We start from the raw sequence: 14,211 nt of genomic DNA, 5'->3' as shown, positions 1-14,211 counted from the left end.
AAAGGGGCAGAACAGGTACTTATATGAATGTGCATAATTAAAAGACAGCAAAGAAAGTGCAGCAGCTGAGTAAACAAATCTCCCCCCAAAAAGGCAGAATATTTCAAACTCAGAGTGACATTTAATAATGTCCCTGATTCACAGGTGCAAGATTAGCATACTACAAACCTAACTATAAACAAAACTTTTGTCTGGTGTTTAGAGCAGGGGTCAATACAGGGTAAATTCATTTAAAAACTCATATTAAAGAGGGTTTATAAACTTTTTAAGTGAGGTGAAATGATTCACTGTTCAGTTTTCCTAAGAACACAGGAATATTTTATGATTTATTGTATACTTTAGGTTTTAAACACCTCACCAATCATTTCTCCAAATCGGGTGTTTAGTGGTAAATGCAGTACTTACTGAAACTACTATCCCTATCTTTGACCAACATTCCATTTGCAGGATACACTTTTTTTTTGAGATGTCCCTTAAGAAGTGGCTTTTTCCAGTTCAACAAATATTTAGTTATTATCACAAAAGGTTAAATTAGGATTCCTGAGATATTAGCCTAGAGAAACCTGAACTGAATCCAGAAGGTTTAAGCTATCTGATATAACCACCTCAGTGTTTCAGTGGCTTCACTGAACACAAAACTTTTTTCCCTCAGTCTTAAGAATGGCCCAACACAGTGGTCCTTATTTAGGCTGTTTTCTTCCAAGTGACAAAGACTCAGGCTCCCTCAATTTTGTGTGTCTACACTCCTCACGGTGCTTAGTATCCTCTCCATTTAGCCAGAGGGCAGAGAAAAATGGAAGGTAGCGTGGGGGAGGGTTTCCTAAGGCAGGTTGGGAAGTGGAATATATCATGATGTCCCCACGTGCTTGGCTATCGTCCAGTCACAATGGCCTCATCTAACTCCAAAGGAGGGTAGGAACTATCACTTGGCTGTGTCATCTTGATGAACAACCAGTAAACTGGACAATTTTCCTCTTTATAGTTTAGGATTTTTATTTTCTGAGGTTTATTTTTCCATGGGAACAAAAGACAATTCTGTCTGCTTTCCAGGAGAGAGAGCGAGAGAGAGAGAGAGAGAGAGAGAGAGTGTGTGTGTGTGTGTGTGTGTGTGTAAATTATCAGGATATGACAACTAAATGAACCAGAATAAACATACATTAGCAAATATAAAAAGACAATCTTTGGATATTTAAAAACGAATGATAAAAAGACAATCTTTGGATATTTAAAAACAAATGATAAAAAGACAATCTTTGGATATTTAAAAATGAATGAATATTTGAAAAGATGGATCAAGGAAAAGATAAGACACAAAAAAATCAGGAATATGACATCAGGCCATCCTAAAACCAGCTGCAGATATAAACACATTATAACAACTTCATATTAATAAATGTAAAAAAGAAAAGAAATAATAAATTCCTAGAAAAATGACAATACCTAAAAAAATGTTAAGTTTAAACTAGAATAAGCAAAAGAATGTTCCATCATAAAGAAAAATTACTGTTTAAAGAAAACATTATTCCTAGAGAAAATAGAAAAGGCAAGGCTTCCTATTCATTTGATGGAGTAAGCTTAATCTTCGCTTTAATGTATCTAAGAGAAGGCTTCTTCTGGCCAAGTATCTTGGCTGTGTTGGTTCTCTGGCTAGTCTCCATCTCCCTGCACTCTCAACAGTTTGTGTCCCTCCTCTGGAGGGAAGAGAGGAAAAAGAAATCTTTGTCAGCAGCAGGGCCTTTTCAGCAGCCACTGCAGCCTCCCAAGTCTCCATGACTTTCTGTAAGAGATGATAATTTCCCAAGGATATGTTCCCTTCTGGCACATGTCTATCTGTGCAAGAGTCACAGAACAAGGGAAAGGATAGCCTTTAGAGGAACCTAGAGGGGACTGAGAATAGCTGTAAGCTGAACTCTGGCTTCTGTCTGAAAATAAATCCTAACTCTTGAGCTTTTCAGTCAAGACACTTCTGCCCAATGGACGGCTCCAGCCACATAGACAATTCAGGGGATTTGAACAAAACAGATATTTAAGCCTCCACGCCTCTTTGGCTTCACTGTGAACTGACTCATTCCGCACACCTTGAGAGAATTCCGGATAACAGCAGTTTTGCAGACCTCTAGGCCCCCTGGCTTAGAGTATGTCGGGATATAATCCTTCACCCCTGCCTGGTGAGCTCCGTGGGGGTCTTCCCTTCCCTGCTGACTTTCTGTCAGCCACCAAGTACTCAGTAGGAAAAGAGGGAAGGATGGGACTGAGTATTATAGGTGCGAGAAAGAGCTGCAGCAGGGATCATGTGGGTAGAAGGAGGAAGGCTCTCTGACTGTTTGTGTGCTCCTTAAAAGAGCATCCTCAATCCTCACTGGCCCCCTTGGTCAGTCATGATGCAGGCCATCCAAGGCCCCTGATATCTGTTCTGTTTCATCCATAAAAAATGGGGCTAGCACCACTAAAAGAATGTTGTGAGGAAAAACAAGGGACACTTCAAAAAAGCAGAGCAAACCATCAGCATGCACAGGGATCTCAGTCACCACCTCAGAAAAGCCATCACAATCTGAGACAGAAGAGGGACCAACATTTCTTGAAACTTTCTCTCACCAAAAACAAAGGGACCCCATGTCTCTTTCTCAAAGGGATAAGTCTTTCTCTCACCTATGGAGAATGAGTATTCTATGAGCTTTCTCTTTGATAGCAGTTCCCACACACCCAGTCAAGGATATAATCCCTCTCACACACAGCAGTGCCCCGCAAGGTCCACACACCTCGCAGCAGCTACAGAGAGAGATGGAGACCGAAAGCAGCAAAGGAAATACTATTGTAGTAACTATGTATGGCGCCAGCTGGATACTTCAAATACTAGGGGCCCACTCTGTAAAGGACATGATTGTCTAACCACTATGTTGCACATCTGAAACTAATAGAGAATAATATTGAATGTAAACTGTAATTGAAAAACAACAAAAATAGATACAGGAACATGCACACACAAATGGAAATGCTAACTCACAAAGACACAGGCTGGTACAGACATACATTCTCTATAATCTCTCAGGACTGCTCTTTATCATCTTATTGTTTTAGTTTGCTACCCTCTTTTACCACAATCTGAAGTCATTTTATCAATCTGTTTACTTGCACATGCTCCTTATGTTCACCAGGGCCAAGGACTAGTAGCTCCAGTTCACAGCAAGAGGGCTGGCACATAGCAGGGCTTCAATAAACATTCAGATCAGTGATAAAATGATCTTCCCATATCTAACCACCTGCATAAAGCATTCTCCTCTTCCCCAAATTAAGCCCAGCGTGTTTGCATCGTACTGATTTGGCAAGGAACTCCTGAGGCCCCAGGCCAGGGCCCCCTACTCATCTGCACACTCTAAATTCACACCAGTCCCAGCACCCGTTATGTTATTCGCCTTTGAATGTGGCACTTCCCATCATCATATGAAGGTAAACAGACAAACAGGCAACTGAGAGAGCTCCAGGGCTTTTAATCAACAGAATCCAGGGCCTGCCCCCAGCTGGGTGGTGGTCAGAAATCAGGCTGTACTCAGAAGCTCCCAGTCCACCTGTGATGAGGGTGCGGCAAGGGGCTGGGGAAGAGGAAGAGAGGGGTTAGGCAAGGGTAGGCCGGGCATGGGGATGAGGTGCTAAGCTTCAACTATCAAATAAACTGCTTGCTCCTCCCCACTTCCCACAACACCCAGAACAGCAGAGCTCATATAGACAGGCAGACCAGAGGCCATCCCTCCTTCCACTTCAGCAGTCCAGAAACAAAAGGCCCTGGGTTGGATCCTTTCCCTATGTTGCTGTCCCCCAGGAGGCCATGGCAAGCTTCCAAATCCAGCAGGCTGGAGACCACCGGCCTTGGGGAAACATGGTATGAGCCGTAGGTAAGGCCCATCTCCCAGAGTCTCTACCTTCCTGCCCATCTGTCCCATTTCTCATTCACCTTGGAGGATGCACCCGCGTCTCTTCCCAAGGTATCTCCATGGTTCTGCTCCTGGGGCTGGGTCAGCTGCTGGGGCTTATCCTCAGGAAGATCTGAATGTTGTGGGAGCTCTGCCTCTGCCTCTGGGAATTGCAGCTTACCCTGCAAGGTGTATAGCAGTTGCAGGAAGGTCTGGTGCCTGGAAAAAAGAAGTGAGTGTGAAGGAGGGAACCTCAGCTGGACCACCTTGGGCCTGCAGCCCACGATCCCAGTCTCACCTCTTCAGCTTGTCCCGCTCCTGCTCTGCTTGCTGCTTCAGGGTTCCAAGTTCCTGATACAGTCGCTCAAGCTCCTGCTGAATTCCTGTCTTACGCGCCCTCACCTCTGCAGAAACTTCTGCCAAATGCTGTAGACGCTTCTCCTACCAAGAGTGAGAATGCAGACATGCCTCACCAGAGGCTGAGGTTCTTCCAGCCATTCCCCAAACCCCTTCAGCCAAGACAGCACAATGATGATAACACTTAGTTTGCTATGCACCTGATACATTTTTAAGTACTTGCTGTATTAATTGCTTAATCATCTTATCAAATTGTTAGGGTAGGTGCTAATATTGCCTCCAGTTCACAGAGGAAACAGAGGCACAGGAAATCAGGTGACTGCCCAAGGTCATAGAGTTGGTAAGTAGCGATGCTAAGATTCAAGTCCATGTTGCCATCCATACGTACTATAATACTACTACGTACACAGAAAGAAAGGAGATTAAGGTTTTTCAGGCAGAGGACTAGTCCATGCAGTAGCATAGTGGGAAAAATGGATATTTGCCTAGGGGCATGGACCCACCTGTTGCAGCTGCCACTGCTTCTGCGCTGTTTTGAGTTTCTCCATGGCCACTTGCTTCTGCAGATAAGTAAAAGCAGGGGGCGGGACAAGGAGAGGGGAAGTGTTTTTCTGGTTGCATTTTGGGATGTGGACAGTGGATCCAATCTAGCATGTTTACCCTTTCCCTCCTCCTCTCTGAATGTCCTTCCCTTCCCTCACCCTGGTGCACCTTGGCCTGGAGCTGGTCAAGGGCCTCCTGCAGCTCTGCTTGCTTCCTTTGAGCCTCCTCCATCTTGGGTAGGGCCTGGGTCAGGGCTCCCATGATGGCCTCCACATGTCCTTGGTAGGTAGCCTTCAGCTCTTTCCATTGCTCCTTGGCTGCAATTGCTTTCTGTCCTGAGATAAGCCACCAGAATGAGGACTCAAGTAAAGCCTGGCCTGCTAGCCTGACACACTCGGGCCCCAGTCTTTCCATCAGCTATACAGCTGACTTGACTGATATGTCCCTTCCTTCCCTACTCAGAGCAGCCCCTATCCCAACCCCCTGACTACTCACGACTCGTGTCTTCAGAAGCCAAGGGGTCCAGGCCCTGGACAGTGTCCTCCTGAGCCAAAAAGTTCTGCAGGAAGTCTACTACCTGAAGCTGGCTGCAGAGCAGTTTGTCTTTCTTTCGAGAATCCTGTTTGGAGGGAGGGAAGAGGCAGGGAACATCCTAACCTCCTTGTACTACAAGCCAATAAGGCTGCCTTCCAGTCTGCCCAGTACCTCAACAGAAGAACCCAGGAGCACTTCCCGGCTTATGAAAAGCTGGCTACCATCTTGAACATACCATCACGAACTCGGCCAGGATCTGTCCGGGCAGCCCTGCCTCCTCCTGCAGGCCTGTGGGCTCCAGGATGTTTGCCAGCTTGGCCAGGACCCTGAAGGGGTTAAGGAAACGGGGGAAGCTGAAGACTCCTGGGGTGCTAGTTCTGGAGAACTTTCGTACACATGCACATACATAGATGTTTATCATTGAGAGTCTCGCCCTGACCAGTATTTACACACAGGCCGAAAGGGCCATCTAGGACCAAGAATGGTGTGCGTGTGGAGGGCAATTGGGGGTAATAAGCACCATGAAGAAAAATAAGCAGGGCAAAGGGAGTAAGGAGTGTGGGGCGGGAAATGTCTCACTGAAGATAAACTATTTGAGTCAAGGGAAATGTACAGGGAAAGAAAAAAAAAAAATAAGGGCAAAGCTGATGGGCAGTAGGTGCACTCGAAGCAAAGAATACTAACCTTGGGTAGGGGCTTAGGGCAGAGGTCTAGATGCCTAGATATAGGTTCTCTGAGTTCTTCCTTGATAGGGACTGTAGCGGCCCATCAGGAAGCAGGGACAGACATCAAATAACCCAATGGGAGAGTGTGTGAGACGGTGAGACAGAAATGAAATGGCCCTTTCAGGAATTTCTCCTGAAGATGTAGAGTCTTAGGATGGTGCAATCTATCTACGAAGAGATGGAAGCATTGACAGGGATGAAACCGCTCACTTTCAGGACACACCCCCAGGAAGTGTGCATTCGCGGGGAGCTACCGGTCGTCCCTCGTAGGCCTTACCTCTCGAGAGAGGCAAGGCATAACCAAGAACCTAAGACTGGGATCTGGGGTCAGGATCACTTCACCCCGGAGTCGAACCTGAACAACTGTAAAGGGTCCACGGAACCCTTCAGTTGTACTCGGGGACCCACAAGATCCACCCTGGCCCGCCCCCGGCTGGCACCTGGAGGCAGACACTTACTGTAAGGCTGAAGCCTCTGCCTCAGTCTCCACCGCCTGCATCCTTCCCCGCGCCGCGATTTAGCTCTATTCTCCTCTGATACACTTTTCCTGTTTGGATACTCCGCAGACTGCGCGCCGGAGCAGGCGATTGGTTACCCGGTTAATGGGCGGGAATCAAGGACCATCGTGGGCTCTCATTGGCAGGCGCGGATTTGCGCATTGGCAAGCCGTACAGTTTGGCGCAGGCGCAGTTATAGATTGTCTGGCGGGCACGCAACATTCTGCGCTTGCGCGCTAGCGTATAGGCAGTGCTGGAGACGGAGGTGTAGCGTTAATTCATTTGGTGGCGTTGGACCGGTTTCTCCTTACATTGTTTGGGAAGGAAAAACATTGCAGTGAGTTTGGGTTTTAGGGGAAACTCTCAGTAATAATTTTATAAAAAAAAAGAAAAAAACACCACAAACCTCTTAGGTAGAAAGAGAACGCCGGGTCTGCGAAGACCCTTGGCATCAGTGACGGAGAACAGTGATCCTGGAGACGCGGGGAGCAAATATCAGCTCAAAAACCTTACCGCCTTTAAAAAATTTCCAAGATGCAGTGCAGGGAGAGAGAACCCAAGCAGAGCCCAGCGGATCACCTGCATTGACAAGATTAAGCTGATATTCTGGAGAGACCAAGGCAGGTAGTGTTCTCAGCAGCGTTTAGGGAAAACGAGAGAGTTGCTTGGATAGAGAACTCAATTCTACGGAGTTTTCTCAAGTGATCAGCTGAGAACTGGGCATCTTCTGTCTCAGAACACTACCGAGAAAGGGTTTTAAGTATTCCTAGAGCTATTTAGGGTGGGAAATAGTGACTCTATCCACCATTTAGGCCGGAAAACAATTCATGGGACACTGGGTAGAGTACAAAGACAGGTCGTGCCTTAGTAATAGGGACTAATTAGCTCTAAGCTGGTCACTGCTCTAGAGCCACTTAACGAATCTTAAAAACAAGACGCAAGAGGATCAAACAGTTAATAAGGAGCAGGACAGTGGAAAAACATTATTTAAGGTACTATTAGAATTTTTTTTTAAGGCACACTTGATTTTTTCATATACAGGAAACATCGCTTCTAAAAATGAATGTTAACTAAAGACATCTATATATAAAAACTTGAAACAATTTATCATGAGCAGATCTGCACTAAAGAAATGTGAAATAATCTATCAAGGAAAGTGGCATTTCACTGAAATCTGAATGTGTACAAAGAAATGAAAAGTACCAGAAATGACAACTTTGAGTAAATATGTATGCTTTTCTTAATACTTAATTTTTTAGAACAATAATAAATGAATTGTATCAGCAAAAATAGCAATAACGTGATGTGGGACTTAAAATGTGCAAAAGTAAAATGTAGTACAAAGTGGGGGAGAGAACAAATAAAAGTAAATTATGTATCTTTATGTCAAATTGTATATAGGTGAAAGAAGTTGAAGCTGTATACTATAATCTCAAGCAGTAGTGTCAGTGCATGCTATGGTGACCACCAAGTGACTCACTCTCTTCTGTAATCTTTTTCTTTTTGATTGTAGGTCGAACCTGTCATGGGATGTCACTTGTTTCTAAATGAGAGGATATAGTAAGAGTAATGAGATATCATTCTCTTGATTAGGCAGGCTACATATTAGGCAAAGTTGATGACATGTCATACTTACAACACCATTTCATTGTAGAATACGCCATAGCAAATTGAAGAGAGAGATTGTCCTGCTGGCCTTAAAGATGCAAACAGCTGACAACTAGCAAGAAGATGGAACCCTCAGTCAAGCTGCCAGAGGGAGGTGAATTTTCAAACAATCTGAACAATCTTTCAAGTAGATTTTTCCCTAATTGAGGATCCAGAAAAGAATACTACCCAGTTAATATTGATTGCCATCTTACGAGAAGAATGCAAAATCCTTTCTCATGGAAACTGAGATAATAAATGTCTATTGTTTAAGATGCTAAATTGTGGTCATTTGTTATGCAACATTAGAAAACTAATACAAGCAACTTGTAAAATAACAAAGAGCTAATAAACCAATAAAGGAGATAAAAGAGAATCTAAATAATACCTAATTCAAAAGAAGGGAAAGAAGAGACAGGAATACAAAACAAATAGCAAAATGAAAGACTTTAAGCCTAACTCTGTGAATAACTACATTAAATGAAAATGCTTTAGGTACACAAAAGGGTAGAAGTTATCAGATTGGATACAAAAACCAAGAAATGCACTAAATATAAAGAAAAGGTAAACGGATGGAAAAATATACCATGTTAATGCTAATTAAAAGAATGGCTATTTTAGAATACATGTACATACAGGCATACATTAAAGATATTTTGAGTTCAGTTCCAGACCACCACCTTAAAGTGAATAATGCAATGAAGGGAGTCATGTGAATTTTCTGTTTTCCCAGTGCATATAAAAATTGTGCTTATACTGCGCTGTGGTCTCTTATAAAGTGTACCATCACATTATGTCTAAAAAATGTACATATTTTAATTTAAAAAGTATTGTTAAAAAATGCTAACCATCATCTGAGCCTTCAGCAAGTTATCTTTTTGCTCATAGAGGATGTAGCCTTGATGTTGATGAAAATGCAGTATCTGCAAAATATGATAAAGTGAAGCACAATAAAATGTATGCCTATAGTCAGAGGAAAAAAATTACAAGAAATAAAATGGTTTCATAATGATAGGTCAATTCATCACATGAAATTAATTATAAATTTTTATGTACACCTAATAAGAGACCATTAAAATATATGAATCAAAAAGTGGCTGAATTGCTAGGGGAAATAAATAAATCCATAGTTACAGTTGAGATTTCACTAAGCCAGTCACAATATTTGTTACAGTGCACCTAATAGAAGAATATTCACTTTCTCAGTGCACACCAACAAATATGTAGGTCATAAATGGATGTGTAAATATATATAACCATACAATATATGTTTTCTGTCTGTAAAGAATCAAAATAATCTTTTTCTATGCTTTGAACATGATGATATTGTCTAATGGAGCAGTGTTTTTCTTTTTTTTTAAATCTAGTAATTTCTTAATCTTTCTTTAGATTTCTGCTCATTTTAGACTTTGATCAAAGATTCCTTCACCTCTATGCCTAGATCAAATCCCTTTATCATAGGTTCACAAAGATCTATGGACTTCTTAATGCTGGTCATAGATGCGTTTTTACATTTGATTGTAGAATTATTTGGTTGATATATCTCTTTCTAATCAGCAAGCTTATTGAGGGCAGGATTTGGTTATAATTTTGCTCATAACATAATAGTAAGAAATCAATAATTTGTTATATGCATTATAACAGGTTTATATTCTAATTTATATATTATAGTAATATAATAAGAGACAGTTTATGCAAGGTCTTAGACTATTTTAATGATGCTGGCTTTATCATAAGGATAATAGAAAGTTAGTGAATGTTCTCAAATTAAATGGCAAGTCAGATTTCAGCGTAGTAAAATAAAACCTGGATGAAAGAAGATGGAAATGATATCATTCTAATAGTCTTATTGAGAGATTGGAACATTTTTGGATTATGTTATTTTTATTTGGTGAAGTGGCAGTGAAGCTAGAAATAACTCAATGTATTTAGATAATCCATATGATTGAGTGGATTTGGATATGTTAGAATTGGTAAATTACATACCAATTATGATATTTGGGTTTCTGACTGTGAAACTGGGTGAACTGTGCTTCAGTTTATTCAAATAGTGATTCCTGGGAGAGATCCTTTTTGGGAATGGTAGGGAACAACTTGTTTCTGTTGATTTACTAGTTAGAGATGTTTCAGCTATCCAAATAAACATTTTTAAAAGGACACATGGACAATTGGCTTTAGAGCTTGGAAGAAGGTCAGAACTGGATGTGTATTTGAAAGATATAAACAAATAGTTGAAACCATGGAGATGGATGCCATTACCAAGGTTGAAGATATAAAGTGAAAATGAAAAGATTGATGGAACAAATATAATTGAGTAACTCCAACATCATATGGATTTGTGGAGAATGGATGGGCTTTTAATAAGAGAAGTCTACAGTGATAAAAGAAAAAGCGATCAAGTGTGATATTCTGTAGACAAAGGGCAAGCAGATTTCCAAAAAAGGGATGCGAGATCATGCCAGATCGTACTGAGATGTCACTGCCAGATCTTATTGAGATGTCAAGTAAGAGGAGGTGGAAATAACTGGATTCAGCACCATGGTGATTATTAGTATTCATTTTGAGAGATGTTTGATAAAGTTTTTAGAACATAGAAAACAGATAATGTAGAGAAAATATAAAGCAGATTATATAGAAACAAAGGAAATAAATGAACATATGTAACACAAAGTTCTTTGAGGATGTTGGCAGAAAACACTAGAATGCACTGATACTCAAATCAGTAGTTTTTCAATGAAGTTTTAATAAGGTCTATTACAATTTGTATATATCTTCTAATCTGAAGAGAAGTGCTTTCCCTGTGCTTTCAATTAATGATCTCCTTGTTTGACTAGTAAGAATCCTTCATTGCTTATTGAACCTGTTTTTAATACTTTCTCAATATTCTACATATATGATACAATGGAGAAAATAAGTAATACCTCCTGAAAGATACATTTAATTGGAGTAGCAAGGATTGACTTTATCAATCTCTTCATGTTTGAGGGTTTAGGTCCTGTTAATATATTTATCAAAAATTCCCATAGAAATTATTGCCTTTTGAATAAAATTATTTTTAAATATATTAAATGACCTCACTTTACATCTAAATATAAACATTGTAAGGGTAAATTGAAGACCAAATAATTAAAGATTCAAACAATAGCAATCAAAATGACGTGCTACAGGTGGAAGTGGAATAATGTGACTTTAAACATCACACTGTATAAGTTTGCTAACTTTGTTTAACCCTTACCTTGTCTCAGTTTCTCAGAGATCTGACCTAGAATTCTACTGAAAACTGTTATAGGTCAATATAGAAGGTATGATTCAAAGTTTCCTCTCTTTGTTGTCCAATACTGTAGCCAAAACCACATGTGACTATTTAAATTTAAATTATAGTTAAATAAATATTAGATTTCTAAGTCACATTAACTACATTGTAATGCTTAGTAGAAATGTACTGCTATTGGCTACTATATTGGACAACACAAATTTTAGAATATTTCCAAGGACAGTTCAGTTAACAGTGATAATTCAAATAAATTTTTAGGTTTATTAAAGATGTATATTCTGTACTTTATGTACCAAATGTGTACATTTACATTAATTTCAAAATAACTAACCTGGTAAAAGAATTTCTTAGTTTAAAAAATGTCACATTTTTAGTAAAGAATTTGGAAATGTATAAATTATATGTTTATAAATTTAAAGATTGTTGATTTGCTGCTCGACAAACTCTACTGCCCTCCATAAATTGTATATAGAAATTTTGTGTTGCTCAATCATCTATCTTCCTCTGTTGCAGAAAATAACAGCACAACCAACTAGGAAATAAAGCAAATTCCCTTAAGCATGTAATTGATATGGGGATTATATTTTCATTATTAAGACGGAAACATCTCTTCAGTCATTGAACAAGTTGAAAATTAAAAAAAAAAAAGCATGTGTTTCTGGAACTAGATAATTCCCTCACTCATTTTGAAGCTTTTATTGTGTAATGCATGTGAAATGATTCTGAAAATAGTACTTATATTAGCACTCAAATGGAACATCAACTGTTTTACTGGGATGCATGAAGTGATTAGGGGGGCAGGTTCATCTGAGATTTATAGAGCAGTAAGTAAATATAAGTAATGAGATAAGACATTTTCACAGTTGTCTACAGAAAAAAAAATGCCTCCAGTACTTTATAAAACATTAAAAACAACTTATTATGCATTGGGAATGGATTTCCAATTGCATAGAAATTGGTTTTTGTAAGTCCAGCTCTGCCAGCATTGTTTTAGGATTTAGGTTGTACATCCAGATCTTTTCTGCCTAGTGGCAAGGTCATGTAAATGAGTCTTGGGAAATCCAATGAATAAAAGATCATATGTACCTAAGGAAGTGATCACTATGCTAAGTCTAGTAACTGCCTGTCATCACACAAGTTTATTATGGTGTTACTGACTATATTCCTTATTCTGTACATTAATTTCCATGGCATTTATTTTATAACTAGAAATTTGTACCTCACTTTATTAGGTATATTAATGTCAAATTACTAGTATGTTGTAAACCTGAAACTAATATAATATATATTAACTATGCTTTAATAAAAAATAAATTTAACCGTATATGAGTTGGCTACGGTATTGAAAACAAACCAAAAATAATTATCTATATACAGGTATATATGAGGGGGGACCAAAAAAAAAAAAACAGCCAAACAATTATTTTCTGGAGGGCAGACACCTTGTAGTACACACTTCCCTCGCTAGGTGGGTGCCCTAGGTACCCATCTGTAATCAGTGTACCAGCTGGCATTGTTGTGAGAGGCTGGGTTCAGCTTCAGTGAATTTTTTGGAACACTGAATGCATTTGCACATTTCATGATGGGTATTTACAAGCGCACCTGCCCACACTGTGCTGAGTGTTCAGCAGTTTTTGACCAAAAACGGTGTGACCCCCATGCCCTGCCCTCCCTATTCACTCAATCTCATTCCAAGCTACATATTTTTGGTGGTTGTTTCCCCAGATAAAAAGTCCTCAAAAGGAAATGTTTTGCCCATATGAAAGAGGTGAAACAAAAACAGCAGAAGCACTAAAAGTCATCAAAATCAACAAATTCAAAAATTGTTTTGAGCAGTAGAAAAAGCATCTTGATAGGTGTCTTGCATCAAAGGACGAGTACTTTGAAGAAGATTGAAGTTTTAAACATGTAAGAATAAACACAATTTTTCATAAATAAATTACATTTTGAGGTCCCCCTCATATATTCATGTATACATATACATCTATCAACCTATTTTATCTATTATCTACCTATCATCCATCTCAATGTGTTCATATATATATATATATATATATCTCATACACCATAAACATTAGCTAATATTTTAAAGGTAATATTTTAAAATTCATTTATTTTTCTTTTAGAATTTTTTTCCTCCTAGAATTTTAACACCAGCCTTTTTTTTCTCTATAGAATCACATTTATTTTTTGTTCAATGTCACAATCACTTACAGATTATGAAAATGTAATTCCATTGTGGTACTTCTAAATTCAGAGGCTAAAATAATCATGATTTGGGTAAATAAAGTACATGTGCCAGAATATTTTCAAAGGATGCTTAAAATATATATTAAGTTTTGTTCATTATTGTGATATAATTGTCAAAAATACCTCTTTTCTACCTTCCTAAACATAGGAATGTTTCTATGATTATATCACTTTAGACCATTAACTAATAGATATTTTTTCTATATTTAAAATATTCTCCAAGCAAGGCCTTATAATTTACATAATGTAGCTTGCTGAATTTTTTTAAAGTTATATTTGTTAATAATAACTTTTTAGGGTTGTTTTTCAATAGCATCACAAAATATATGATGAAAATTTTTGGAGACAAATGTATTTGAACAAAAAATAAAAATTAAAAAATTAAAAAATAAAAGCTTTAAAAAAAGAAAGAAAATTTTACTTTTATAAGTTGATAAATATTACCTTGATGTAGGTGTTTTAATAGGGCACATTGT

At 39.0% G+C, this 14,211-nt stretch overlaps 1 protein-coding gene across 1 annotated transcript; it reads right to left on the bottom strand.

Annotated features, from left to right (window-relative positions):
- Positions 1-3,913: 3,913 nt before the first annotated feature.
- ZWINT (ZW10 interacting kinetochore protein) lies at positions 3,914-6,566 on the bottom strand. Its single transcript, XM_054572451.1, has 7 exons — positions 6,526-6,566; positions 5,578-5,668; positions 5,304-5,427; positions 4,977-5,143; positions 4,769-4,825; positions 4,207-4,349; positions 3,914-4,127 (listed from the first exon to the last, which is right to left on the bottom strand). Exons 1-7 carry the CDS (start codon positions 6,564-6,566, stop codon positions 3,914-3,916), a joined length of 837 nt encoding a protein of 278 aa, XP_054428426.1.
- Positions 6,567-14,211: the final 7,645 nt, after the last annotated feature.

Source organism: Pteronotus mesoamericanus, unplaced genomic scaffold (genome assembly GCF_021234165.1).
Source record: "Pteronotus mesoamericanus isolate MK-2021 breed Mesoamerican mustached bat unplaced genomic scaffold, CSHL_Meso_final contig_24, whole genome shotgun sequence".
Lineage (NCBI taxonomy): Eukaryota > Metazoa > Chordata > Mammalia > Chiroptera > Mormoopidae > Pteronotus > Pteronotus mesoamericanus.
This window is presented reverse-complemented; position numbering and strand designations above follow the sequence as displayed.